This window comes from Bos indicus, chromosome 4 (genome assembly GCF_029378745.1).
Source record: "Bos indicus isolate NIAB-ARS_2022 breed Sahiwal x Tharparkar chromosome 4, NIAB-ARS_B.indTharparkar_mat_pri_1.0, whole genome shotgun sequence".
NCBI classification, from domain to species: domain Eukaryota; kingdom Metazoa; phylum Chordata; class Mammalia; order Artiodactyla; family Bovidae; genus Bos; species Bos indicus.
In genome coordinates, this window is record NC_091763.1 from 119,689,288 (window position 1) to 119,714,495 (window position 25,208).

The 25,208-nt window shown below is 48.2% G+C and overlaps 1 protein-coding gene across 8 annotated transcripts in view; it reads right to left on the reverse strand.

The window, feature by feature from the left end:
• Positions 1–2,377: 2,377 nt before the first annotated feature.
• ESYT2 (extended synaptotagmin 2) overlaps positions 2,378–25,208 on the reverse strand; it is a 78,563-nt gene continuing 55,732 nt past the window's right edge. For 3 of the 8 annotated variants that reach the window (XM_070788515.1, XM_070788522.1, XM_070788521.1), the window contains exons 11-23: positions 24,133–24,181; positions 22,999–23,088; positions 22,503–22,598; positions 20,964–21,065; positions 14,012–14,086; positions 13,128–13,214; positions 11,238–11,387; positions 9,745–10,130; positions 8,726–8,824; positions 7,205–7,336; positions 5,843–5,948; positions 5,476–5,525; positions 2,378–5,384 (exon numbers count right to left, since the gene is read on the reverse strand). In XM_070788515.1, the coding sequence (XP_070644616.1) occupies positions 5,339–5,384; positions 5,476–5,525; positions 5,843–5,948; positions 7,205–7,336; positions 8,726–8,824; positions 9,745–10,130; positions 11,238–11,387; positions 13,128–13,214; positions 14,012–14,086; positions 20,964–21,065; positions 22,503–22,598; positions 22,999–23,088; positions 24,133–24,181 (1,468 nt within the window). In that variant the 3' untranslated portion in view covers positions 2,378–5,338. Of the gene's footprint in view, positions 5,385–5,475; positions 5,526–5,842; positions 5,949–7,204; positions 7,337–8,725; positions 8,825–9,744; positions 10,131–11,237; positions 11,388–13,030; positions 13,076–13,127; positions 13,215–14,011; positions 14,087–17,668; positions 17,732–20,963; positions 21,066–22,502; positions 22,599–22,998; positions 23,089–24,132; positions 24,182–25,208 lie in introns of all 8 variants that reach the window. The other 5 variants (XM_070788517.1, XM_070788518.1, XM_070788516.1 and 2 more) reach the window with 5 other exon arrangements.

A 25,208-nucleotide genomic window follows, 5' to 3' on the forward strand; every position in this document is an offset into this window, starting at 1 on the left:
GATAGCTCAGCTGGTAAAGAATCCGCCTGCAATGCAGGAGACCTGGGTTTAATCCCTACCTTGGGAAGATTCCCTGGAGAAGGGAACGGCTACCCACTCCAGTGTTCTGGCCTGGAGAATTCCATAGACTGTGTAGCCCGTGGGGTCGCAGAGGCACGACCGAGTGACTCACTTTCCTGGTACTTGGTGAGAGCTGGTGTGTGGGGGGGGGGGGGGGGGGGGGGGTGTTGTGCCCCATCACGTGGTCCTGCTCAGCCCTCACCCCCGCTGACGGAGCCTCAGCACAGCTGGAGGTGATCGGCCAAGACTCACTCACGTGCCTGTGCATGAGTACACCTTCCTAGACGCCCAGGGATGGGAGAGGTTTCCCAAGCCCTCTTTGACATCGATTTCCCAGGTTTTCCTTTTTAACATTTTTTGGTCAGTCTCCTGTTAGTCCCAACTGGCCTCACCACCCCAGGGAGCTGCAGCGTGAGAGAACCACCACTAACTGTTTTCGACACGGTCTCCCCAGGACCCAGAGCGCCAGTGCTCCGGGACGGGTTCCGGGGAACGGGTTCCACGCCCGCTCCTGATCGGCTGCAGGTCTCACTGCCAGTGTGGCGCCAGGCCTCTGTAGGATGTTTTCCATGCTGCTTTCTAATAGCTATTCTTGGATAAGACACAGAAATTTGTTTTTATAACTGGTCCTTTATGAAATACTTGTTCAAGAGTTTTCATGACTTGCTTAGGTTTTTCACGTTGACAATCTCGTATTTGAAAATGACCTTCTTTCCCAAGACAAAATTTATAACCTGTTTCTGTCCTTGTTGTATTGCCCAGGGTTTCCAGGTTAACACAAAGACAGACAGACTTCCTGGTCCAATTACTTCTCAATTATACTATTGGCTTTTGTCTCAACAGTATTCTTTACGGTGTTCATCAGTATCTTTCTCTTTAGCCATAACTAAGAACTGTCAATTGGTGTCTCTCTTTCTTTAAATGGAAACTTGTTAGGACAAATTCATGTTATTGTTATTTAAGGTCTGCCAAGTTTAACAAAGGTCCGTCTAGTCAAGGCTATGGTTTTCCCAGTGGTCATGTATGGATGTGAGAGCTGGACTGTGAAGAAAGCTGAGTGCCGAAGAATTGATGCTTTTGAGCTGTGGTGTTGGAGGAGACTCTTGAGAGTCCCTTGGATTGCAAGGAAATCCAACCAGTCCATCCTAAAGGAGATCAGTCCTGGGTGTTCTTTGGAAGGACTGATTCTGAAGCTGAAACTCCAATACTTTGGCCACCTGATGCGAAGAGCTGACTCATTTGAAAAGACCCTGATGCTGGGAAAGACTGAAGGCAGGAGAAGGGGTCGACAGAGGATGAGATGGCTGGACGGCATCACCGACTCGATGGACATGAGTTTGGGTAAACTCCGGGAGTTGGTGATGGACAGGGAGGCCTGGCATGCTGCGGTTCATGGGTTGCAAAGAGTCGGACACGACTGAGCGACTGAACTGCAGTTTATACATCATTTATTCAACAGATACCTTTTCGTCAACTGTGTGCCAGGAACAGGGCTAAAGTGACTTTGTTTAGCTCACTGGAAGATAACCTGTCCCCCACCCCGACCTGTGAATGACTGTGACATTCTGGAGATTCTTGCGTGGGGAGTGGTACCTGCTCAGAATTCATATTTGGGGTCTGAAATGACAGACTGCTAACCCTTGTTAGCCCATCCTTGTTTACTGATGCGGCAGGAAATATTCTTTTTTCACGCGACCTGTGAAATGGCTGTAAGAATATGAAACTAGCACGTCCCCCAGCCTGAGGCTTGCCACTCTAGGAGCCATTCGCAAAAGTTAAGTCTTTTTACTTTGTTTTCTCACCTCCCACCATGTCTGACACATAAAAGAACCTGGCATCCAGGCCTGGTCCAGATGATTATTTTCAGACAGGAGCCTGCCATCCCTCTAGGTCCGCCAGCTCTCCGAGTACAGTCGATGATGCCGCACCCCTCGCCTCAGCGCGCTTACCGGCCCCTCCAGGCGAGCGGGTGGGCCTGTACTCAGTGACACTGCCTCCAGGGCTTTCCCTCCTCCTGTTCAGACCAGACCCTCTTAGCAACTTCGCAGAGCTCTGGCTTTAAAGACTTGTTTTTTCTATTCATGATTATCTTTCAGAAGAGCTGTTTTCAAAACTCAGAGTCTGAGAGAGGCAGAGAAGAATCAAATTAAGATGGAAACTCCAAGGAGTAATATCAGTGATCTGATACAGTTCTGAAAACAAAAGAATTCACAAGTAACATATACAAGTGCTATACTACACACACTTTTCAAATTGCCTGGTTCCACATTAAACATTTTACTTCAAAAGACAAAGGAAGAATAAATCACAAGCGAGGTAACACAAAAAGTTTTATTGAATAAATACATGCACTGTCATGTAAAATTAGTTGAGCAAAAAGGGCATTTTACAATAAAAAACAAAAACAAAAAAACCCCTCTGCTGTGTTACATCTGCAGGGGGTGGTCCAGCTAGAATGGCGTTAAAGCAACAACCGCGTACAAACAACCAGTGTTTGCATTTGGCTTCAACAGTTCCTGACAGAGGAGGGCTGACCCTTGACGAGGAATAAACTGTGGTGAACTCTGCTGTGAGGCGTCTTCTGTTCTAACCTGAAGCAATGCCTCACACTTCATACTTTAAGGCACAGGATAAGCAATAAAGTAACAATTCAAATTAACCAACGTTAATTTTCCCTCCATTGGTTTGGGTCAAGGTAGAAAAGTTGAAGTTCCCTTTTCCCAGATGAAGCAGTTAGTCAGAACTGGTGATGAAGGTTCTGAGAAGTGACTGTCCATCGCCAGGATCACGGAGCCCAGGGTCTGGCCTAAAGCCGAGTCTCAGCTGCCCCACTGGACACAAGAGCTTTCCTCTGAACACCCGTCAGCCATAAAGGCAGAGTCCCAGCCTAAGAGTCATCCCTTCCCTTTACAGAGAATGGCGCTGGCTGCTGGGTCTGTCCAGACCCAACCGTCCACACAAAGGGTGGGCATCGTGCAGCTAACTGGCTTTGTTTGGGTTTTGAACCTTTCGTGGCATTTACTTTACCCAATTGCTTAAGTAAAGCATTCCATGTAGCACATGCAGCAGAACATGCTGAACAGATGAAGTGCATGGCTACAAAACCCAAATACTGGGGATGCTGGCAGAAATCATGGGTGTGCTAAATTTCAGTGAGTGTTTCCCTTCTTTTAGAAATTATGCCAGAAGCCCTTCAAAAAACCTGATTTTTGGGGGGAGCAGCAGGTACCTCATGGCTTGTGGGATCTCAGTTCCTGACCAGGGGTTAAATCCAGGTCCCTGGTAGTGAAAGCATCCAGTTCTTAGCACTGGACCGCCAGGGAATTCCCACAACAAACCCAATTTTTAAAAAGTCTCCAATAAATCTAAAACCATGGGCAGGCCACTGGATTTAGTAATGACCTGTTTTCCTCCTGCTGCTAAAACACCAGAGTTAGGCGTTTCCTGTGTGTGTCATCAGGCTTGCAGCGCCTCCCGCGCTGACGGAGGAGGTGGTCTCTGCTGGGGCTTCGGAGAAGCTTTATGGCCCAGGAAGCTGCAAGGGCACCGGGTCTGCACGGCTGCGTGAAACGTGCTGCGAGGCTCCGGGCTCCACCACCCCCTGGGGTCAGAGTGTGAAGGGCCAGAGCTGAGCCCCGAGGGCAGGAGAGGCAGTGCAGAGGCAGCGTCCACAGGCACTTGGGCAGTCAGGCCCCGCGAGCGTCCAGGAGTCACGCGGGATGAACGGTGAGGTCGCTAAGCTCAGAGCCGCATTTCCCCCGGTATTTACACAGGGCTGGAGGATGTCCTCATGGCTCAGGGTCATCTGCATCCCGCAGCTTAGAATATTTAAAGCTTTCTGCACACGTGCACCTTGTTTAGGGCACGCACAGCTGCCACAGGCTATGGAATCTCACCTCCCAAGAGGCTTGGGACCTTTATATACTTGGATATAAAACATGCTTTTCCTAATCTAAGAAGAAAAAATACTCCAAAATAAAAGTTGTATAACAACATCCCAACACTGAGGTCAGTCACGGCATGAGGTGAGGAAACCCAGTAGTTACTGACAGCCTGCGGCTGCCGTGCCAAGACCCCTGGGTCCCCACGGTGGAGGTGCCGGCTCCGCCCCGTGCGCGTCACACTGACACACATGCACCAGCTCCGCCCCGTGCGTGTCACACCAACACACGTGTGCCAGCTCCTCCCCATGCATGTCACACCGACACACGTGCGCCAGCCCCGCCCCGTGCACACCACACCAACACGCGTGTGCCAGTGGCGGCTTCCCACATCATGTCCTATCTGCTCACCCCGACCTGTCTCACAGCCTCTGCAGAGACAACCTGAGTTAGTCTTTCTTTTACAGCTGAGAAAACACCGAAAATTCCACAACAGACTAACCGCTAACACTGAAGTATTGTATTTCAGGGAAAGGATTATGTATCTGTACTGTTTCATGAATAAGTTATAACAAGCAACTTAAAAATAAACTTAAGACATTCTATTTTATGTGAGAAATTTCAGATTAGTGCGCTGTGAACCGTGACAATTCTTGTGATATTTTATATTGCTCAGCTATACATTTTTCCTTATAAGCACTACAACTGACTCCTTATAATACATCTTTATATTTATGAAAGTGTAAATATTTTGCATACATTCTTTTACCATTCATAATGAGCAGAAATATACTAGCTTTTACTAATCTTTCAGCTTTTCTTTTTAAAAAGAAACACCACAAAATAGGTCACTGAGAACTTTTTCCTGCAAAGACAAAAATGATTATTTGTAATAAGAATTTAATAAGTTTCAGAAGAAAAAAATATATATATTTCCTTGATCCATTTTCTCTGAATTTCAAACCAGCATGTAGAGATAATAAAAAATAGTCTATTCATACGGCATAGTACACCTCAGTGATATACAAAACAAGGCAATAATAAGCAGGTCCATACATCGGCTTCCTAGGAGACAGCCGACATGTAGCTTTACACACACAACAGCTGGCCGCTATGCTATGCACACCGTGACAACTGCTGAAATACTAGAGGAAATTTAAACATACAAAACTTAATGCTAATATTGGCCAAATACGCCTAAAGTATCGACATTTTATAAAACCGTCACGGGGCCAGTAACCAAGTACGTGAAATTATAAAAAGAGCATGGGTGTGTCTGCGGGGGCCGGGGGAGAAGGGTGTGTCGGTGCGGGGCAGCGTGGGTGTGTCTGCGGGGGTGTGTGTGAGGGTTGTTGGTGCAGGGTGGGCAGGTGCAGCGGGGGCTTCTTGGCGGCGGCCTACGTCACCACGTGGGGCCTCGTCCCGTCTTCTGTGAGGTCGTACCTGAGACATAGGAAGACAGCAGACACTCGGTCACAGGGGCCATGCTCCTGAGTGGACTCACGGGCTCCGTGTCTGTCGGGGGGACACTCACCACTGGGTCCAGCCTTTGGCGAGCTCTTCAGACGCTAGACCAACCAGCACCTGTGGGTTAGAAAACGCCTATAGAAGTGGGTTCTGGCCACTTGCACTTCGGGTGTCTCGCTTTTCAATTTTTCTGCCCTTAAGATCTACCCATGACCTATGGTTGATTATACCCAAGAGGCCCTTCCTGTAGCCAACGGCCTTGATGGCAGGTTATCATGCAGTGTCAGTGGAGATAATTCACATCAATACTGACTCACAAACCACTCACGGCAGCTTAGCTGACGTGGATTATCCATGCACATAAATCCAGTCCAAAATGCACACTTTGGGTCAAGTGTTTAATTTTTACAACATGCAGAACTTTTTAAACCTACTTTGCCAAGAAGCCCTTTGTCTTTGGACAGGAAGCCACCGCTGTTCTTCACGGCCACATCCAAGGTTCTCCTCTGCACGTCTGGCAGTGAGACGCTAAAATCAAAGCTGAAGCAGAAAAAGAGGATCATCGTACACTTCTCCAGAATTTTGCTCTGTTTTATTATAACTAAAAACTGACATTTCTGTTTATGCTGCTGCTGCTGCTAAGTCACTTCAGTCATGTCCGACTCTGTGCGACCCCAGAGACAGCAGCCCACCAGGCTCCCCCGTCCCTGGGATTCTCCAGGCAAGAACACTGGAGTGGGTTGCCATTTCCTTCTCCAATGCATGAAAGTGAAAAGTGAAAGTGAAGTCGCTCAGTCATGTCCGACTCTATCGACCCCATGGACTGCAGCCCAGGCTCCTCCGTCCATGGGATTTTCCAGGCAGGAGTACTAGAGTGGGTTGCCATTGCCTTCTGTTTGAGTCCACTCCAAACATGATCTTTGTTTCTTTATTGTAGAAGTGATCTCTTTGGCTAGATGTTTAGACCTGGCCCTTGAGGAAGACTCAGTTTCCCGCTCCGCCCCCCCGCCCCACCAATTATTTCCCAAACACAACAGGAGACTGGAACCCTAAACGTGCGAAGCTGACCCTGTGGCCCCCTGGTGTGGACACAGTGCCTGAATCCTGGGGAAAAACCTGGGCTGTGGTGTGAGACACCTGGGCAGTCCAGGCCAGTCCCTCCCCTGCAGACCAAGGGGTGAGAGCTCAGAGCCCTGCATGAAGGAAGATCAGCACCCTCAAAGCAGCCTCGTAGAAGAGGCATCTGCAGGCAGCTCCTGGCGGCTGAGGCCAGAGGCTGCCGGACAAGCCTCCAGCAGCCAGGCTGGCAAAGCAGAGGACGAGGTCGGAGGCTTCGCAGGACACGTGGATGCGCTGGTCTTCCCAGAGTGAGCAGCCTGACCCCCAGGTTTGCAGGTGAGTCCCCAAACTTGTAGTAGCTGTGGCTGACCAAGACCAGCTCCTGCTCGTTGGTTTCTGGCCTCAGTTTAGATGAAGTCACCGGTCAGAAAGCATGGTGAGCAACTAGTACCTTCAGAAATGGAATGTCAACTGAATCAATCAGTGGACATCGACATCATTCAACTTGTCATTTCCCCGGATGTCGGTGGTGTTTGAGCCACGAGGACTGGGGTCCAGCCACATGTGCGCAGGCCAAGGCTGCTGGGGTGTGGTCTGAGGATCCATGTGGTACTCATATCTATCAACAAGCCCCCGACTGCTCACAGGGGGTGTTTTTCGCTCAGCCTCCCCATAGGCACCACCTGGCCTTCCTCAAAGGGCGGCGTAGACCGTCCGCCCCACAGCGTGGACCATACCTCTGATCAAACACGGGGTTCAGTGTCTTCTTCGACACGTGTGTTTTCCTCCTTCCCGACCTCCTCTTGTCTGGTAACAAATACAGGCGGACGTAGGGATCAGAGCCATCCTCAGAGAAGGCGATGAGATTTCTTGTGACACAGACCGGAGAACACTGGGTGTTAGGGTCTAGAAAAATGCCAGTGAGCACCACACGAGAACCTACCCCGACTTTTGCATTTATCCCGGCGCTAAGAACTCAGGGAGGCGACTGTCCTCTCCTGTGCTCACGGGCTTCCAGCAGCCGCGGAGGTGGCCTCGGCCCCGTCTCCTCAGCCCAGAGTCTGGGGGACGCTCTGACTCCCTGCTCTGCTGCCAACAGGGAAACCACAGCATCACCCTCCACACTGCTTCACTGGCCCTCCGAGAGAGGGGCGCGGCCAGCCTCCCGGGAGGCCCCAGAGGCCGTGCAGCTGCAGTCCTCAGGACCGCTCCCTGGCCTCTGCTCAGGCCGAGGATGCCCTCCTCCGCCCTCTGTCCCCCTGAACCCTTCCGTCACAGACACATGCCCACCTCCTCCTCACTGCTCTTGTCCCAACAACTGGGCCAAACACACCTAGTACTGAACTACGGCTGATCTTGAACTACACGGAGGTTAAGGACCTACGTGGTTCTGTATCCACGGAGTCAGCCAACGGCAAGTGGTGTAGAGTGGTGACATTTAGGACTGAAAAAAAATCTTCCTGTTGGTGTAGCCACACTGCTCAAACCCACGGTGTCCCAGGCTCAACTGTCCCTGCAGCCACTTCCACCTGCTCACTCATCTCGAGGAGCCGGAAAGCCCAGAGGAGGGGCGTCTGGCCAGCCTGCTGCTCTGGAAACTCTCCGAGGAAGCACCTCAGCAGCAGGAACACAGGAGGTGCTCAGTAAACAAGCATGTGTTGAACTGACCTACGCGCTCACATAATCATGTTTCTAAACGTTACTAATTTTCCTTCCCTGTTTCCAACACTTTTTTAGAACATCCAAATTTTTATATCACCTATTTACATCAGAGCTACTAGTGAGACCGACAAGTCACATAAAGAAAAATAGCCAGTCAGCCCTGCACCGTCATCACTGACAACCAAGCACGAGCCGCATCGGCACTGCTGCCTCCCGCTGCGCTCACTGAGCGGGCACACACCGCCCTGCCCTGGCACGCTCCTCCTGAGAGACTTCAGCTGCTCCTGTCACAATGCCAGAGATCTGCCTGCATCTTCTGAACTGTTAGCTGCTCCTGTCACGATCCCACAGACCTGCCTGAACTGTTAGCTACTCTGGAAACTGAATCCCCAAAGACACTTCAAAGACAGAAAAATACACCCGTTATTGTGTTCTAAAGGCTCAGTAACAGGAAACGTCTTATAGACTACAACATGGCAGTTTAAGGGAGTATTAAAAGCAAACAAAATGGCTGTGAACAGAAAATGTCATGGAAACCAGGATCACAGTCCCACTCAGAGCCCCGCCTGCCTGCTCTGCTCTGTAAGGACGCTCACCTGCAGGAGTGCACGACCACCACCAGCTTGTTCCTCTGCGAGCTGTGCCGGATGGTCAGCTGGATCTGCCCCAAGGGGGACTGTCCCAGGGTGGTTCCGCTAGGGAAACACAGCAGAGAGTGAGCTTTGCAGACGGCTCAGAGGCTGCGAGCACATTCCTTCCCTCACATGAGGAGTAGGCAAACCCACGAACGGGAACCCTGTCAAACTGGGCACAGATGGACCAGCAGGATGCACATCCACTCAAGGGCTCAGTACAGCCCACTTCCTAACACTGGGGCCCAAAGTAAGATCGAGACAGAGGCTCTCCTTACAGACATCAACTCTGTCTTCCTGAGGCTCTGTCTACCCGGGCACTGCCCGAATCTGTGCTCCTTTCTCGGAGCCCCCGGCCCCAGCCTCGCAGGGATGAGGTCACAGCCCTGGCCTGTCTCAGGCTGAAGCACGGAGCTCATGGACAGAGGGGCGCTCTCTCTGCACCACCTCCCCCGCCTCACACTGAGCACAGCAGGGCAGCAGAGGAAGCTGTTTCAAATGGCAGCTCCCCCCACCGAGAGGAAAAGGCTAACATCTGAGGCTCTGGGTAACCACAGACTCTGTCCTTATCTAAGGGAGCCATGGACACACCTGTGACGAATGGGCGTGAGTGAGAAATCCATACAAACATCCCCAGACAAAGCACTGGGCGGTGTGGCAGGTGTGAACCCAGCATGGAAGAGCAGGGCTGTCCTCAAACAACAAACACGCCCCACTGCCACCAGGCCTTTCCTGACCCGGGCTAAGGTCCAACAGGCCCGCTTCAGACACTGCCTTCCTGACCTGAGGGTCACCCCACTGTTCTTAAGCTTTAAGTGAGCCAAACACTAGGCACCAGAAAACAGCAGGTTTACCCTGAAAGCCAGAGGCTCAGGGAGCACAAGGGCCACCCTGCCTGAAACCGTCTGGTTAAGACTGCGTTCCCCCCCGGCAGCCCGTGGGGCCCGCGCCGATTCCGCAAGAGCGAGGGCACGTCTAGTTACTTCTCAAGCTGCCGCAGCCTCTGCCGCAGCTCCTGTGTGGCAATGGGCAGCGAGATGTCCGAGGCGATGCTTGGGGTGGGTTCCTTGACGGAGACATGGCTGGGGGAGCCGGTGGGGCCCGCCTGGAGGCTGGAGGAGCTCCGGCCGAGGTCCCTTGGGCCCTGCAGGCCGGCCTCCACGGGCAAGCCTCGCTCCTCCACACCAGGCCTCTCATCGCCCCCGGCGACTGGTGTGGACGGGGCTGTGCCACCGTCACCCGAGCCCGGCGATGCAGACATCTGAGGCCTGACAGAGACTTTCCTGCCTTCCTTGGACACAGAAGGCCGTTTCACTTGAGCCGAGTGCTGGTGGTCTGGAGGCCTCTCCTGCTTCTCCAGGTGGAGCACCTCGGGGTGAAAACAGACACAGGATGAAAACCGCTGATGCTGGTCACAGGTGCACACGTGAGCAGCTCTAGGGATCCGCATCTGCAAAGTTTCTTCAAAACCTGGCACAAAACATTCAAAGCAGTCTACCTATTTGGCTATCGTACCACACATCAAAGAAAGTGTAAAACAGGAGTGTGCAGGCCACTCAACAGCACAAGGCGCTCTGGCCTCTGCCAGCAGCCACTCTTGGCACAGGGTGGCAGCTTTGTGGAGGAAGAGCCCAGGTCATAAACTCCTCCTCCACAGACCCCTATCCCGCAGTCTTACCAGTGATCACGGAAGGAGAGGCTGCCGGACTCTGAGAGTCAATGTGGAAGCAGCCCCACCCTGCGAGCTCCTGCCACACCTGCTCTGCGTGTGCACACGTCCCCCGAGCAGCCTACACGTGAACCCCTGGCATCGGGGGTCATCTCGACAGCCTGAAGCCTCTCCCCAAGTAAAGCTGCAGCCAACACCCCCAGGGCTATGCTGGCTCCAGGAGTCGGGCTTCCAGACAAAAAGCTCTATGATTTACCACTGGAGACACTGTGGTCCCACCTGGAAAGGCTGTGACCACGCCCAAAGAGATTGTTTCTACCACACCCTCCACAGACTACTGAATTTTTTAAGAAGCTGGTTCTTCGTTTTAATTTGCATTTTAAAAATTAGAGTTTTAGCACTTTCCCATATGTTTGCCAGTTTTATTTTCAGCATTTCCTTAGGTACTTAAAAATGAATCATTGTCTCTTTTGGACAGAATTTATTTTTCCTGTAATCTCTACCATCTTGCAGAGTTTTATTAAATTCTCCCTTCTGAACGACTTTTGAAAATTTAACAATAGCAAAAAACTTTACTGATCCAGATAGCAATACTTTCTGGACCAAAGGATCAAAAAAAAGACTGGCTGGACTCATCTGAAAGTGTGAGGAACGGCTCCGGCCTGCTCAACAGCCGGGATCACCGCTGCCATCGGCGTCTGAGCACAAGCCTTGGTCATCGCTCCCCTGAGCTACACAGCCCTGCGTCCGGCACTGAGACTGTGTCCACCCAGGACCCTTCCCCCAACCACTCCGGACACTCAGTACCCTGAGGGCGAGCTTCATCTTCAGAGAGCTGTTGGGACCTGAGTTGCTGAGCTGGAACCGCTGGTTCAGGGTCATGTCCTCGCGGGCGAGCAGCTGGCTGAGAGGGATCCTGAGGTTCCCCAGCGAACACTGGTGCTGCTCATCTCTCACCTGCCAAACACACAGAGCGCTCAGCATGGAGACGGGGACAGGAAATGCAGGCGGCCCAAACCTGGGGTGTCAAAAACACACGTCGCCTTCCCCTTCTCAGTCACGTGTCCATAAATGAGGCAGGAGGAGAGCTCCTCAGGGAAACACAGCACCATATCCAGTGGTGCTACAGGGTATCCGTGTCACAGGGCCGGCCATCTCCTCCTCACAGGCAAAATGAAAATAAAAGATGGAAAGTCTTGTCCAAAGAATCCACTACAAGAACCCTGAGCCAGAGGCAGCAGTCCACACAAATCTGAAGACTAGAAAGGAATGTCTTAAATCCTGTGAAAATGGTGACAACACACATTCCTGGTGTTGTGCCGAGTTTCTACTGGAGAAACATAAACACTTATGGAGAGGACACATTTCTAAATTTCTTTTAAGCTTTCTATTCAAAATCTACAATAACCTGCTTTAAAGGCATGGCAATATCTGGCTACTGAATAATAACTTTCAGCTTTACCTCTACAACAGGAATTATTCCTGTTAGATTGTCATGCTACAGATTGTTTAAACAAAAAGAGTAAGAACTTTGATGGCTTCACAGACTATATAAAAATAATCAAATAATTTAACTACACATGAAAACCTAAAAGCCTCATTGCTCATTTTTTAAACTGCAAACACAAAAGCATTTTTAAATGAAATAACTAAGTTTACAGAACTTTAAAAGTTATTGTAAATTCAAGGTCCAGTTACTATAAATTATTTTATGAGTGGGCTTCCCAGGTGGCTCAGTAGGTAAAGAATCTGCCTGGAATGCAGGAGACACGGGTTCAATCCCTGGGTTGTAGTGTAAAAATTATATTTTAAAATTATTATCCTGTCTTATTATTTTCTTAAAATTGAAGTACAGTTTATAACATTAGTTTTAGGTGTACAAAAGTGATTCAATAATTTTATAGACTAGACTCCATTAAAGTTATTACAAAATAATGGCTCTGTTTGTCTGTGTTGCACAACACACCTTTATTCTTATTTATGATGCAAAAATTCTTAATACAATTTTACCAAATTGAGTACGTAAAAAGGATACTACATCACAAGTAAGCGGGGTTATTCCCCCAAAAAAGTTTGCTTGCAAGGCTTTCTAATGTTAAATCTTGAAAATCAATAGAGGTTTACAAAATTTAAGATTTGAAAATCAGTACTGCATTTCACCATATTTACGAATTTCAAAAGGAAAAACCACATGATCATCTCGAACACCACAGAAAAGTCTTTGACAATATTCAATATCCACTCATGACAAAAACCTACAGCAAACCAGCAGAAGTAGAAAGAAACTTCCTCCAACATCAGACTTAGCAACAGGGAAACATCAAGGCTGTGCCTCAGGACCTGAAGGAGGCAAAGGTGTCTACTCAGGCCGAGGCTGGGCGGGCAGTGAGGCAAGGGAGGAAGGGAAGTGCTCTGACTGGGAGCAGACAGCACACAGCAGCGCCCGGGGCGTCCGCACAGAAGCTGCAGAGCAAGCACGCACAGCAAGGCTGACGGTGATGCCAACATACACACGCCAGCTGCGGTCCTAGATGCCAGGAACAATCAGCCAAAGGTGAACATGAAAAATGACCCCCTCCTGCCCTGCTGCTAACACTCACCGCAGGAACATGTCTCGTGGGCCCATGGTGGCAGTTCTCTGCGTGCTGTGTGATGGGGAGATATAAACACATCTGTGTAAACATGCAAATGAATTACCTCCACTTCGAGCTCCTGGCGCTTGGGGTTGTGAATGAAGAAGGTGAAATTTTCCTCCCACACAGGTTCGTTGGTTTTGTACCGAATCTGAAAAAAATGTCCTGAATCAGCTCTAGCGTGTTTTCTGCAGACAACTGCTCCAGCACCGTGCATGGAAGCCGAGATGACACCTGTTTTCTGGGCTGTCCTGTGCTTAGCCATGTCTGACTCTTTGCGACCCCATGGACTGTAGCCTGCCAGTCTCCTCTGTCCTTGGGGATTCTTCAGGCAAGAACAATGCAGTGGGTAGCCTACCCCTTCTCCAGCTGGGCTGTGCTGCTAGGCATCAACTATGTGAGCTGCCGTGTGGCAGGGGGATGACTGCCAGCAGCTCCCAGCCCAGGTCCCGGCCCCGCCACAGCATGTCATCTGCATGGACAGCCCCTACTCCCCTGGCCTGTGGAGTGCTGCTCGTCAGAAGTTTCTTAAATTAATGGTTAGCAGTCAAAAAAAGGGAGGAATTCCCAAAATGTTTCCTGAAAGTAGCACATGTTATAGCAACAGCAATGTCTTCTATTCAATTCGCATTTCTTGAATTTTAAGTACACTGTTGTCTTTTAAACAAAATATTAATAGTGCATTCAAAGGAAACTTAGAAATTTGTCCCATGTCATCTACCCATGAAATCAAGCAAAAGCATAATTAACAAATTCATGTCTTTTTCATGTTATTTTTAAGTGAATATATTTTATTCCAAATTAAGTAGCTCATTATCAAATGATTGATTTGAGAATACAAAACAAAGACATGGAAGTCAACAGTCTCAATACCTGCCCCCTCCCCCTCCTCCAGGGGTGCCTGTGGCAGCTAGGTCACAGGGGCCAGTCAGAGCGTCACCACCTTACCTTGCTCTCCTGGGCCTTGTGACCAACTGACATTTGGACAAGAGGATTTGGATTGCTGTTTATTTTCTTCCCAGACTATCCAAAAAGAAAAAATAGATAAAATCAATAAACATGCCTTGAAATGGGGATTACTAGAAATGGAATCACTGCTTATCTTAACACTCATTTCTATTTATTTCTGATACTTCAGCTACAGGGAGTATCTAGACACAGTTTCAGTGGAAAACAATTAATTGCTAAGCACACCCCAAAGCCATAATTGTATCTACATAAATCAATGAAACTTGTATTTGCAAACAATTTTAAAACATTAAGGTCTTTTACGTTTAAAGCAAGCAACCCTGGAAAAATGGAATCTTCTGAAAATCTTTCATGTTAATTCCAGCTCTGAAAACTCAGGTAACAAACTGAATAAAGTGAAACAAATGGAAAGAGAAAAGCACAGGAAGGACAAATGTGAGAGCCTGTGATTCAGAACAGTTTTTCTGGTTGGAATCTTAAAAATACTAACGTGTCAGAGGCATGTTTTTACATTTTTAATTTAGTATCTTCTGCTTGAACATGTAGCAATCATCAAATCTTGCTTACCAGCTGCTAAGTAATTTTGACTGGAAGAATAGACATCAATCTAAATTGCATTTAAGCAGATAAAATGCAATGAGAAAAATTTAGGAATAAGTTAAAATGGTAAGCAGCATACTTTAGTACAGATAGCTGATAGAAGAAAACACAGTAAAATGCAACATATATGAGGTTTATTTATAACTTAGCCCCACAAGAAGATGCAGTTAAATATTTGTGTTAGTGGAAATTAATTAGAAGAAAGTCACAAAATGTTTTTAAGTTAAATAATTTTAAAGCCAATCCTCAACACTGCAGCAATGACAGAGGTGTCAAATTTATGATTATTGGAATAAAATATTTCTAGCCCAAACCTACTGTGATAATCTAGTTTCTGGTTCATCTTTTTGATGTGAATTAATTCTGCAAAATGAAATAAACACTGTTAAAAAAAAACCCCAAGGCTACAGACTACTGCGGGAGAATACTAATTTCCCCCTAAATCCACTTCTCCTTCTTCCCTTAACGTGAGAGCCCGGGGGCTGTGGCTGAGCACACACCCTGTGTGACACGGCTTCTGTTTCTGAGTCTCCCTCGTGGTAGGTGTGGCCCCAGAACGATCTAGGGGTCTTGCCTCTGTTGTGCGCCCCTTCTGGCTGGAGGCATGGAGCACCACAAACCACAGGTCAGCATTCGGGGGCATCCAAGGGAACTACACTTCTGTCTCACTTAAGCTACTGCTACTTTTGCGTCTCTGATACAGAAGCTAACTTTATACATTTAATTAATCTCTGAAAAAGTAGCCATTCATTCCTATTTACTGTAGCTTATCTATTTAAATACATTCCCCCAGCCCCTTGTCTAAACTTTCTAACATCTCTGAAAACAAAATGAAATTTATAATGGATGACTTTAAGTGCCTGCTTTGGGGCACACTATAGCAGAGTGGTAGCTATCTCTGCCTTCCCCAATTAATTTTGCTTATATTTTCCTTTTATGTGTGTGTGTGAATGGCATCCTAAAAATGTTTACCCTGAGTATTAAAATTCTTTCAGTAAGTGTAAAATAAATGCTATCAAACCTTAACTGGCACCTTATTTTCTTTCTTTGTTGTTTTTGTTATTTAGTTACCAAGTCGTGTCAGACTCATTTGCAATCCCATGGACTGTAGCCTGCCAGGCTCCTCTGTCCATGGGATTTTCCAGGCAGGAATACTGGAATGGGTTGCCATTTCCTTCTCCAGGGGATCTTCCTGACCCAGGGAATCAAACTACAGTCTCCTGTGTTGGCAAGTGAGTTTTTACCACTGGGCCAGCAAGGAAGCCCATGCTTTATTTCTCAGTCGTATATAAAATAATGGTGTACAGTCATCCCTCGGTATCTGCTGCGGGGTTGGTTCCAAGACCCCGTCAGGATGCCAAATCCAACAATGCTCAAATTTCACTTATAAAACGACCTAGTATTCCTCTGTATAATTTACGTCATCTCCAGATTATATGTAATACCTAATAAAGTGTGTAAATGCTACGTAAATAGCTGTGAACACAATGTAAATGCTGCTATTTGGAGCTTTCTGTAGATTTTTCCAAGGTATTTTCGATCCTAGACTGAACTCGTGGATACAAAATCCGCGGATACCAAGGGCTGACTGTCCTGAAATGGATGATATTCTGGATGCTATGAAACAAGGTTAAATCAGTGACTAAGTCTTCTATCAGGATGCAATATTCAAAATGCTTCAGCACAAGACAGACACACAGGGTATAATGAAAATAGGAACTTTTAAAGTCAGACTGTCTTGAATTTAAATCTTAGCTTTTCTCTACTTGATTACTAAGATCTACGTGTATTTTATTTATTTGAACCTCAGCTTTCATGGGTGTAAAACCATTTCCAGAACCGAGTTGTTAGGCTTAAATAAGATAACACAATAACAATTAAAAATACACGTATTCTGCTAGCTACACTGGGCATTTTAAATGCACGATCTCAGTAACAGACTCAGCACCCCCACAGGGGTGAGAACATCACCTCCACTGAGGAACAAAGCAGGGAGGCCTCTGCTGCCTGCTGCAGGGCCCACTGGTGAGCGCTGGCTGTGCAGGGGTTCAAGCCCAGACAGTCTAGTCTAACTGGAGAGCCTTTATTCTAGCCATCACGCTCTGCGGGTCAATAATCTTCCCTTACCAAAGAAGCGGTGAGCCAAGGCTGTGGAGACATTCCCTCCCGGCGTTCTGGTGAGGAACTACCCCGCTAACCAACTAATACTCCACAGGAGAGCCACCCCTCCTGCCCAGTGGGGTGTGCTACGGGCTTTCTAAATCCCGTATCAGAGCAGAATGCTAGTCTTCCTCTTTTGAAGTTTAACTGATTCTTCTGGATGAAACTGATCAAAACCCACTGTCGATTCCTTTGCATAGAATTAAAAGAACTACACTGAACTCCTCATTCATTCCCCTAAATATTTAAGCTTAAAATAAGGCCTCAAAGAAATCAGGAAAAAAAAAAAAAACATTTTTAATTTAGCCAGAAAATACATGCTCATGTCGTTTTAAGAAGTGGAGCTTAGTTTTCAATATACCTCATTTAATGAAATGTAAAGCTTCTTGAAAGATCTGTCATGTCACCCACACGAGCAGCACCAAAAGCCCAGGTCACCGACTCAGAGATGGCCCTGATGCAGCATATTGGAAGAGGTGATTTTTTAAGGGGAAGTCACGGTGCACTGGGCACACATTTTAATCATAGTCTAAAAATTGGTTATGATTTTAAACAGAACTTCTCTATCACCATTTTCACAAACTCACATCCAATTAAAGTACAGATGATTTAAAAGCACCTTAGATACTGCTACCTAAGGCCAACAGGACAAAAGTCTAATTTACCACATTGATATCTCACAAATTTATCATCAAAGTTGATTTAAATTCTTCTAACTACTAAATTCTTTAACAATAAAAGTAGCCTCTCTTCAACTAAACAAGTAATTGTGACTCTATTACTTTGTGAAGAATCTGTCAATAAACCTATATGGGTTAAAGCATCATCTCTTTCAATACGTTTCATCAGCTTTCGAAGGGAAAACTATTAGTTTACCTTTAAAGCTTTCTGAATTGCAGCCTTCTTCAAGACATCAGGGTTAAATTCTAATGGGTTACTCTTTCAAGTCAGAAGAAAATGAATATACCAAGGGTTAATAAACATGCAATGAGGAGTTTATGTTAAGGTTAATGACATGAAAACTTATGAGAACAAAAAATTTTTTAAACAAAACCCACCAAGAATTACACAAAGAAACAGTAAATACTAGTTGTAAAAGTATTCTTTATGCCCAAGATTTTCTTAGACTAAACCTTTAATCTGTAAATATCAAAGCAGATCAGCCTTTACATCACTGTTCTTTTCCTCCCATCCCTCTTGTCTTTGGGATTTGAAAAATCCAAAAATGACACCCGAGGAAAGGGTTCTGTTTGCTATCCTTAGCTTGAACAAACCCTAGGATCTGTCCCTTGAAAAAAATCGTAAAGTTTCAACCATAATTAAGCTGAAGGTTTCATCTAAAGTACAAATCAATGGGCTAGAGACGTCCCAACTGCTCTCAAGCCAATCATATCCTGGAAGAGCAAATGCTACCTTTCTTCCTTCTGAACTTTATCTTCTCATGAAAAAAAATCACAGCAAAGATGGGACCTGATCTACCTCATCCCCCACTCTTCTACAAGCATACAATGCAGAAGCGGATCAGATCATCTCAAAAGCTCCCCCTCGCTTTAAAGTTGTACTATTCTATTATTATTATTACGGGTTTTATGTCCTACTTTTTTTGATTTTAAAAACTCATTACTTTATTGCCCTCAAAAAGTCAAGAGTTGTTTTGCAAGATCCTTTGAGGATTAACATTTAAGATGAAAGACTTTATCACCCGAGTTGGAATTAACGTCAAATTGAGCGTTATTCTTTATGAAGCACCCTGGAACACTGAGTCCAGCAGATGCCCTTGGGGCGGGGCTGGGCCGGGCTGGGAACTGCAGTCCTGAGGTTGAGGAGAGCTGAGTGTAGACATTGAGAACCCTCCCTACAGCTAGCTCCCTCTCTACAGACGTAACCTTGCTGCATGCGTGTTATTCCAGCGTGCACCAGCAGACGTGATGCAAGGAGAGAGGCTCTGGTGTGGGCTGAGTGAGCAAGAGGAGCCATGTGAGGGCGTGGGAAGCTGCCCAGGCCAGGGGTGTGACAGAGCAGGTGGACAGAGCTCGGTGAGGGCCCAGCGTGAAGCCTCTGGACATCACTGCATTGCCGGCACTGGGGCGACTCACCACCAATAGTCACCTGCACTGTTTCCAAGCGAGAGCTGAAATTACTTTTAACAGAGTGTGGAGGAGCACCTCGCCCAAGGGCTCCACGTCACAGCCAGGATCTCTACGGATGGAGTGGGCGTCAGTGCGAACAGCACTCCTCTCAGATGAGGACTCCATAGACAGCACTATGAACTCACAGACTTACTGAAGTGGTAACAAGTTCACTTTATACGAGGATGGACTAGACAGGAAGGTGGAAAACTGGGCTCTGGGTCACACGGCTGAGTTCAGATCATCCTGGCTCTGCGGCTTCCTAGAGGCAACCCTGGTCTCTAATCTCAGCACCTCATCTAAAAAGCGATTCCGCTGGCCTGAGATGCAATGAGCTCTGCACGCAGAGCCCTTGGAAAGTGCTCAGGAGATGCATGTGGTCACAGAGGCCTCTGGGGGTCAGAAAACACCCTCTTGTTCCTCTGGCCAGAGGAGGAGGTCCAAGTGCTGAGGCCACAGGATAAAGAGGCCCTTTCCAGCTAGGGAGCAAGGACCGTGTGCTGAGGTTTCCAGATGGGACCGGGGGTGAGAGCACACTCACGGGACTGGACAGGAGGGGCTGGACAGGAGGAGTGTTTCGAGCAGCAGAAGGTACCAGAGTGTGGGGCTGGCAGCTGCCCAAAACCTCCGCTGGAAATAGCAACAGGCTCAGCCTTTGGGGACAGCTGACAAAGGGACAGATCCACAACATACTGAAAACCAGAGGGGGGAAGTGATCAATCTATCCAGATTCGTTTTGCAGGACTTTTTGGTGACACCTATATTTGAATCCAAGCAGAGTATGTGGTTTTGATAACTCAGGAGGAAAGGTAGTTTGGATCAATCAACACCTTAGATATATGTAACAAAGCAATTAAAAAAATCCCGACACAAGGGCAGAAGCATTTCCTATAAAAGGAGCAGTCACAGAAAACAGTAACTATACAGCCAGCGTGGCTGGCACAGGCAGCAGCTTCCAGCACAGGCCCCACTGGGACACTCCTGGGAGTGACCAGAAGCAGCAGCCAGAGGCACAACTGCCTCCTCCTGACCCCCCAACAGCTGCTCGGGGGCGGGCGCTGCAGGAGACAGCAACCCACCTGCCCCTCGTTTGGCTTGACTGTCTTCATCCATCAAATGGGACAAAATGCCGCTTCTTTCAGTTTTGCTCCCCGCCCCTTAGTTTTAAAAATAAGAATAAACTGAGTATGCATGCTGAAATAAAAATGAAAACAAGTGAAAATGAAACAAATGAGCTTTAAGAATCTCACTAGTTATTGAATTAAATCAATAATTAGTTTCTAGACTAAGGACTAAGCCATTGGCTTCCTCTGAGCCCAAAGCAAGTGAAAATAACTCTGCTAAAAGGACCAGAACGGTGCCAGGAATCAAGCTCCAGAGCACGGACTCAGGAAACACAGGCATGAAAACCACTTCCCAGATACAGGCCAGGAACTACCCACCCCAGGAATTCCTGAAGCTCCTTAAAAGCAGCGAATCGCAAAGTCAACATACACTTCTTCCCCCCAGGAGCTCCGGGTACACAGGGGAGAAGGCACATCTTCAGGCAGCAGTGAGTTTCTGTCTCACCCACTGTTCCCGGGGCCTCGGGGACTTTATGGAAAGCCAGGCTCTGATACCCCTTGTGTCTGGTCAGGAGGAGAAAGCAGATTTAAGGAAGATTTCTGAAAGCTTGCAAAGAAATATTTACATCTCACATTGAGATGAACCATAAGAAAATCCATTTTAATCATTATGGTTTCACTGTTTCCTCAGATGATTTTTTTTTTTTTTAATTTTCAGGGCCAGGAGCAGTGTCAGAGCCCAAGGCTCCTCCATGGCTCATCGGGCTGGTCCACCTCGGTATCAGATGCAGTCACCAATGTTAGTTAAAGCAGAGTTACGTCTCACAAAGCAGGCACGAAAGCAACACTCACAGGAACTGAAGTCATGCGAAACCGAAGGCATGCACGTCATTCCGGCACTGACAGACGGCATTAGTCTCCAGTCCACATTCTAGCAGTCCCCACCAAACACAAGAAGGAGGAACACGGAGAACTCACAAATAGTGCTCTACAGACTGAGGCAGTATTCTCACAAAACACTAGTCCCGACGCTCGCCTCTCTTTTAAGTAGCCACACCCAAAGTTTCCCTCGTAGATACTCTTGGGAAAGTGGAAATGGGAGGAGAAAGCAAAGAATGGTGGATTGTGGTCAATGGAGGCACGGAAGCACTGACCCAGGATGCAGCAGGCAGAGTCAGAGAGCCGCACGGAGACGCGGGGGCGCTGCACACGCCCGTCCCAGCAGGCCCCGGGCTGGGGGTCTGCTCAGGGTCCTCTGTCTCTGACGGCCAGAGCACACTTCATGCACAAAGTGCCCTTTCCATAGCAGGTTAGTACGCTCACTTTTCTTTCTGTCCCTTGCTCACGTGACATCATTCCATTTTAATTTAATTTAATGTGACAAAACACACAGCTCTCAAGAGAAGCCAATTCACCACCACTTTCCTCTGTTCTAAAATATACAACAAACTCACTCCCATCAGGCATTATAAAAGACTTTAAAACTTAAACTGTGGTTAAAAACAAAAAGTTCTACCGTACAAGTCATTCTGCAGAAAGATTAAATCTTCACTGAAAGAAAGGGCACAATTATACACACTCATAAACACAGTTCAGGTAACATCTTTGCAAAATGAAAAAAACAGGTTATCCATCAGATTTTAATTGTTAAAAATTTTAAATAAAACAGATGCACAAAATACACCGAGTTTGCTTTTAAGCAAAGCCCAAGTAATGTACCATTTAAACCCTGGAGAGGTGCTGAACAGAATTAGGGTGTGCATTTCATGAGGTAAAGGGACAGGGTGGTGTGACCACGGTCAGGTGGGACACCTAGGCACCCACCCACAACAAGGATGCACCCGGGGGGCACACACGGGGCACTCAGGTGACTGGGCACTGACCATCCCGTCATCTCAGGAGGAAACACCCTGCCTCTGGAGACAGCAGTCTTTAACAAAACTGGCCTCCAACACGATGAAATGGAGCAGACAGGCCATCTGTTGAACAGGTAGACGGGCTCTAAAACATGCTGTCGCAACGGTGAACTCTGATGACAAGCCAGTGCCCTCAGCGTGGAGGGGCGCCACAGCAGGGCTGGCTCGCCGCCTCGTCTCCAGGCGCTGCCGCCACCTGTGAGACTGTCCTCCTCGGTGCGAGCCTGGGGCTGGACGCTGTGTGCAGGGCATCCTTGCCCCCATGTGGCCCCTCACCCCGCCATGCCACGGCCGGGGGGATGCCAAAGGGATTCCATTTTCATCTTCGGGCATGAATTTCAGTAATTAGCACTTCTCCACAGGGTATTTTCTTTCCTAACTACTAAGTCCTTCTTTTCCTGTGTACTAAAACACGTCAGCTAGTTCTGATCACCCTGGGTAAGCCAGTAAGGTGGAGTCGTAACACTACATCCATGAAGGGAGTGCACCTGTGTCCCTCTCCACCGCTGCCCTCCTGGCTGCAGGGTAGGGAAAGCACAGCAACGCAGACAGAGCACACGGCTAAACCCAGCAGGAGCCCCTGCCAGAAACCAGCACCTACCGGAAGGTTCCGGGCCGAGTCCAAGTACAAGATGAGCAGCGAGGAGGACAGCCCGTCATTGGCTTGGTCTTTGTCAGCTCTGATATCTGTCAGCACCTACAGAGAAAGGGAAAAGCCTTAGCAGGTGGGTTTCCAAGCTTCCTGTTTCTATCTAATTATGCCTACACTGCTCAAGAAAACAAGGGAGATGGAGAAATAAGCATCCCATACACGCAGTACAGAGAATGAACATGACAAGGTTCCACTCAGATCAAAGTGCTCAGGTGACCTGAGGCTCCCCCAGTCCCTGCAGGGCACCCAAGCACGAGCCCTGAGACCTCCGAGAGCCTGCGGATGCCTGCAAACTCCCGCTGGCTCTAATCTGTGCCGATGCCACCGCGGTGACTCACAGCATGAGAGTCGCGTTACCGCTCCAAGTTTGTAAGTGAGCAGCAGCAGTTTCAGGCACTAATCTTAGTGCCCAGGACTGCAGGCTGCCGTGGGGCCCCTCCAGCACCTGCTCAAGGTTCGACGCGTCAGGCATGAGCGTGAGCCACTCCAGCTTCAAGTGCAGCTTCCCTCTGGGCACCTCGTCCAGGGTGAACCACTGCAGAGAAAGTGAGACCGGTCAGCCAAAGCCCTCCTGGATCAGACACATGAGCTGAGCAGTCTTTACAAACCCAGAAGGCCCGAGTCCTGCCATTTTTAGCTCCAGGCCTGAGAAGGAGCTGCTGGCCCCAGAAACTGACAGCAGGGGCCGCTCTGTGTGTTAACTCACTGACTCCCAATGCCATCCCTGTCTGACATGCAAGGACTCAAACGTCCTCTCGTACTACCCAGCACTACCAGGATTCTACGTATGGACATCCATAGAATTTAGGGGCGAAGAAAAAATATAACGTTGATCCCAAGTACTGAATTTCAGAATCAGACATGCTAACAAGTGTGCTTTTCCTTATGACTGTATAACAATAATTGGTTCACACTCGTTTCAGCTTAAAAGCTATCAGGCTGTTAACTGAGGACGGCGCTCAAACACTCGGCGTTAGGAGAGACGTCCGAGTGCAGGGCGTGTTTGGTGGGCCCAACGCAGCACACAGCACACGCGATGGCAGGACAAACTGCAGACGCCTGTCTAGGGTGTGCTGTGTGCAGCTGAGAAGAGTTCTCAACAGAGATTTGCTTAACTGCGCCTTACTTATCCAAGTCTTACCCATCTTTTAGCAGCCATCACAAACTTCCTTCCTTATCCTTTTTATTCTGATAGCAGCATCTTGCTTGAAGCAGCGTCTGTGGCTGTCAGTTCATGATGCGTTTGTGGGTGTCTTTCCTGGGACAATGTCTCATCAACTGCACTGTGCTGCTCTGCTATGACTCCCAACTACCTTTTAAGGCCCGATTCTTGGGAGCTTCTACCAGACTCTGCCCTGACTCCAAAGCAGACCATGACTGCCTGAAACAAAGTGGGTGTGTGTTTGGATCCTTGAGGATTTTGTTTCTGGCAGGTGCTGATTTATTTTCACTTCGCTGGTACTGGAAGGCCTAAGTTCTCAACGTCTGTGAGCGGCTGTTCTCAGACCACCAGGGATGGTGGCAGTGGGTACTCTCCATCAACACTCACGAAATAGAACAATACTCAAAGGAAACTTACTTCATCTAAAAGGCGCTCCTTTTCAACTTCAATAAGATCAATCATAAGACTATAGAAATAACAATACAACAACTTTAGAACACAGAAAACCACTTCTGAAAACTGAAATAAACTTAAGCATTACTCTATGAAAAAGTACTCCAGAAAAGCAACAGAATGCTACAGTTTATCAAGAAACAAGCTTCATCCTCCAAGCTTCCTCAAGCTTCCACCCGGGTGTGAAGTGAGCAGGGAACACGCAGCGCGGCACGGCTGAGGTCAGGGCTGGGAACGCTGGTCCTCCCCACAGGCAGTGAGTGGTCTGGAGGCGCCCCGGGCATGTGAGCATGTCTACAGGTGAGCCTGGGGCGTGCTAGTCTACAGGGGAGCTCCGGGGCGGGGCGGGCAGGTCTACAGGGGAGCCCAGGGTGTGCGGGGCAGACGCATTCGACCAGGGTGGGTGGGACGTCCTCTCTCTGAGCCACACCCGCTGCTCCGGATCGGACTCCGTAGCGGTGCGCTGAATCAGGCGCTGACCACCTTTCTAGCCCTGATTCCTCAGCTCTGACCGGCACCTCTAGGGCCGCGAAGGCGACCCCGACAGCCCGTCCCACTTCCCTCAGTAGTCCTGCTCTGCTGGGAAGAGTGAGGCGGCAGGAGCCAGAGCCGAGCAGGGCGGGACGATCGCACGCCTGTCTTCTGCAGCCTCTCCTCTCTGTCCCTGCGCGCTGCCCCGCACGGCCCTGGGTCCCCTGCTCCACTACAGACGCCAGGGGCCCAGCCAGCCCCCGGTCTCAGCCCCTGACGTCGGAATCTAACAGAGGCGTTACTGCAAATCTCATCTGTTCGTTGCCTTGCCTACAACCTTTTGGTTGTTCTTCGATAAAGGGTCTCACAAATGAATTCTGAGGTCACAGCCTAACACACAGGCCATCCTTGATGAAACCATTTACCCTTCTATCTTTTTTGCCACAAGAAATTCAGTTATATAGGCTAAAGTGTGTTTTTTGATAGTTCATATTTTTTCAGCTGTACATGTTCAATTTAAGTAAACAAGTCAGTATTTATTTTACCAATATATAGGCACAATGTAAATT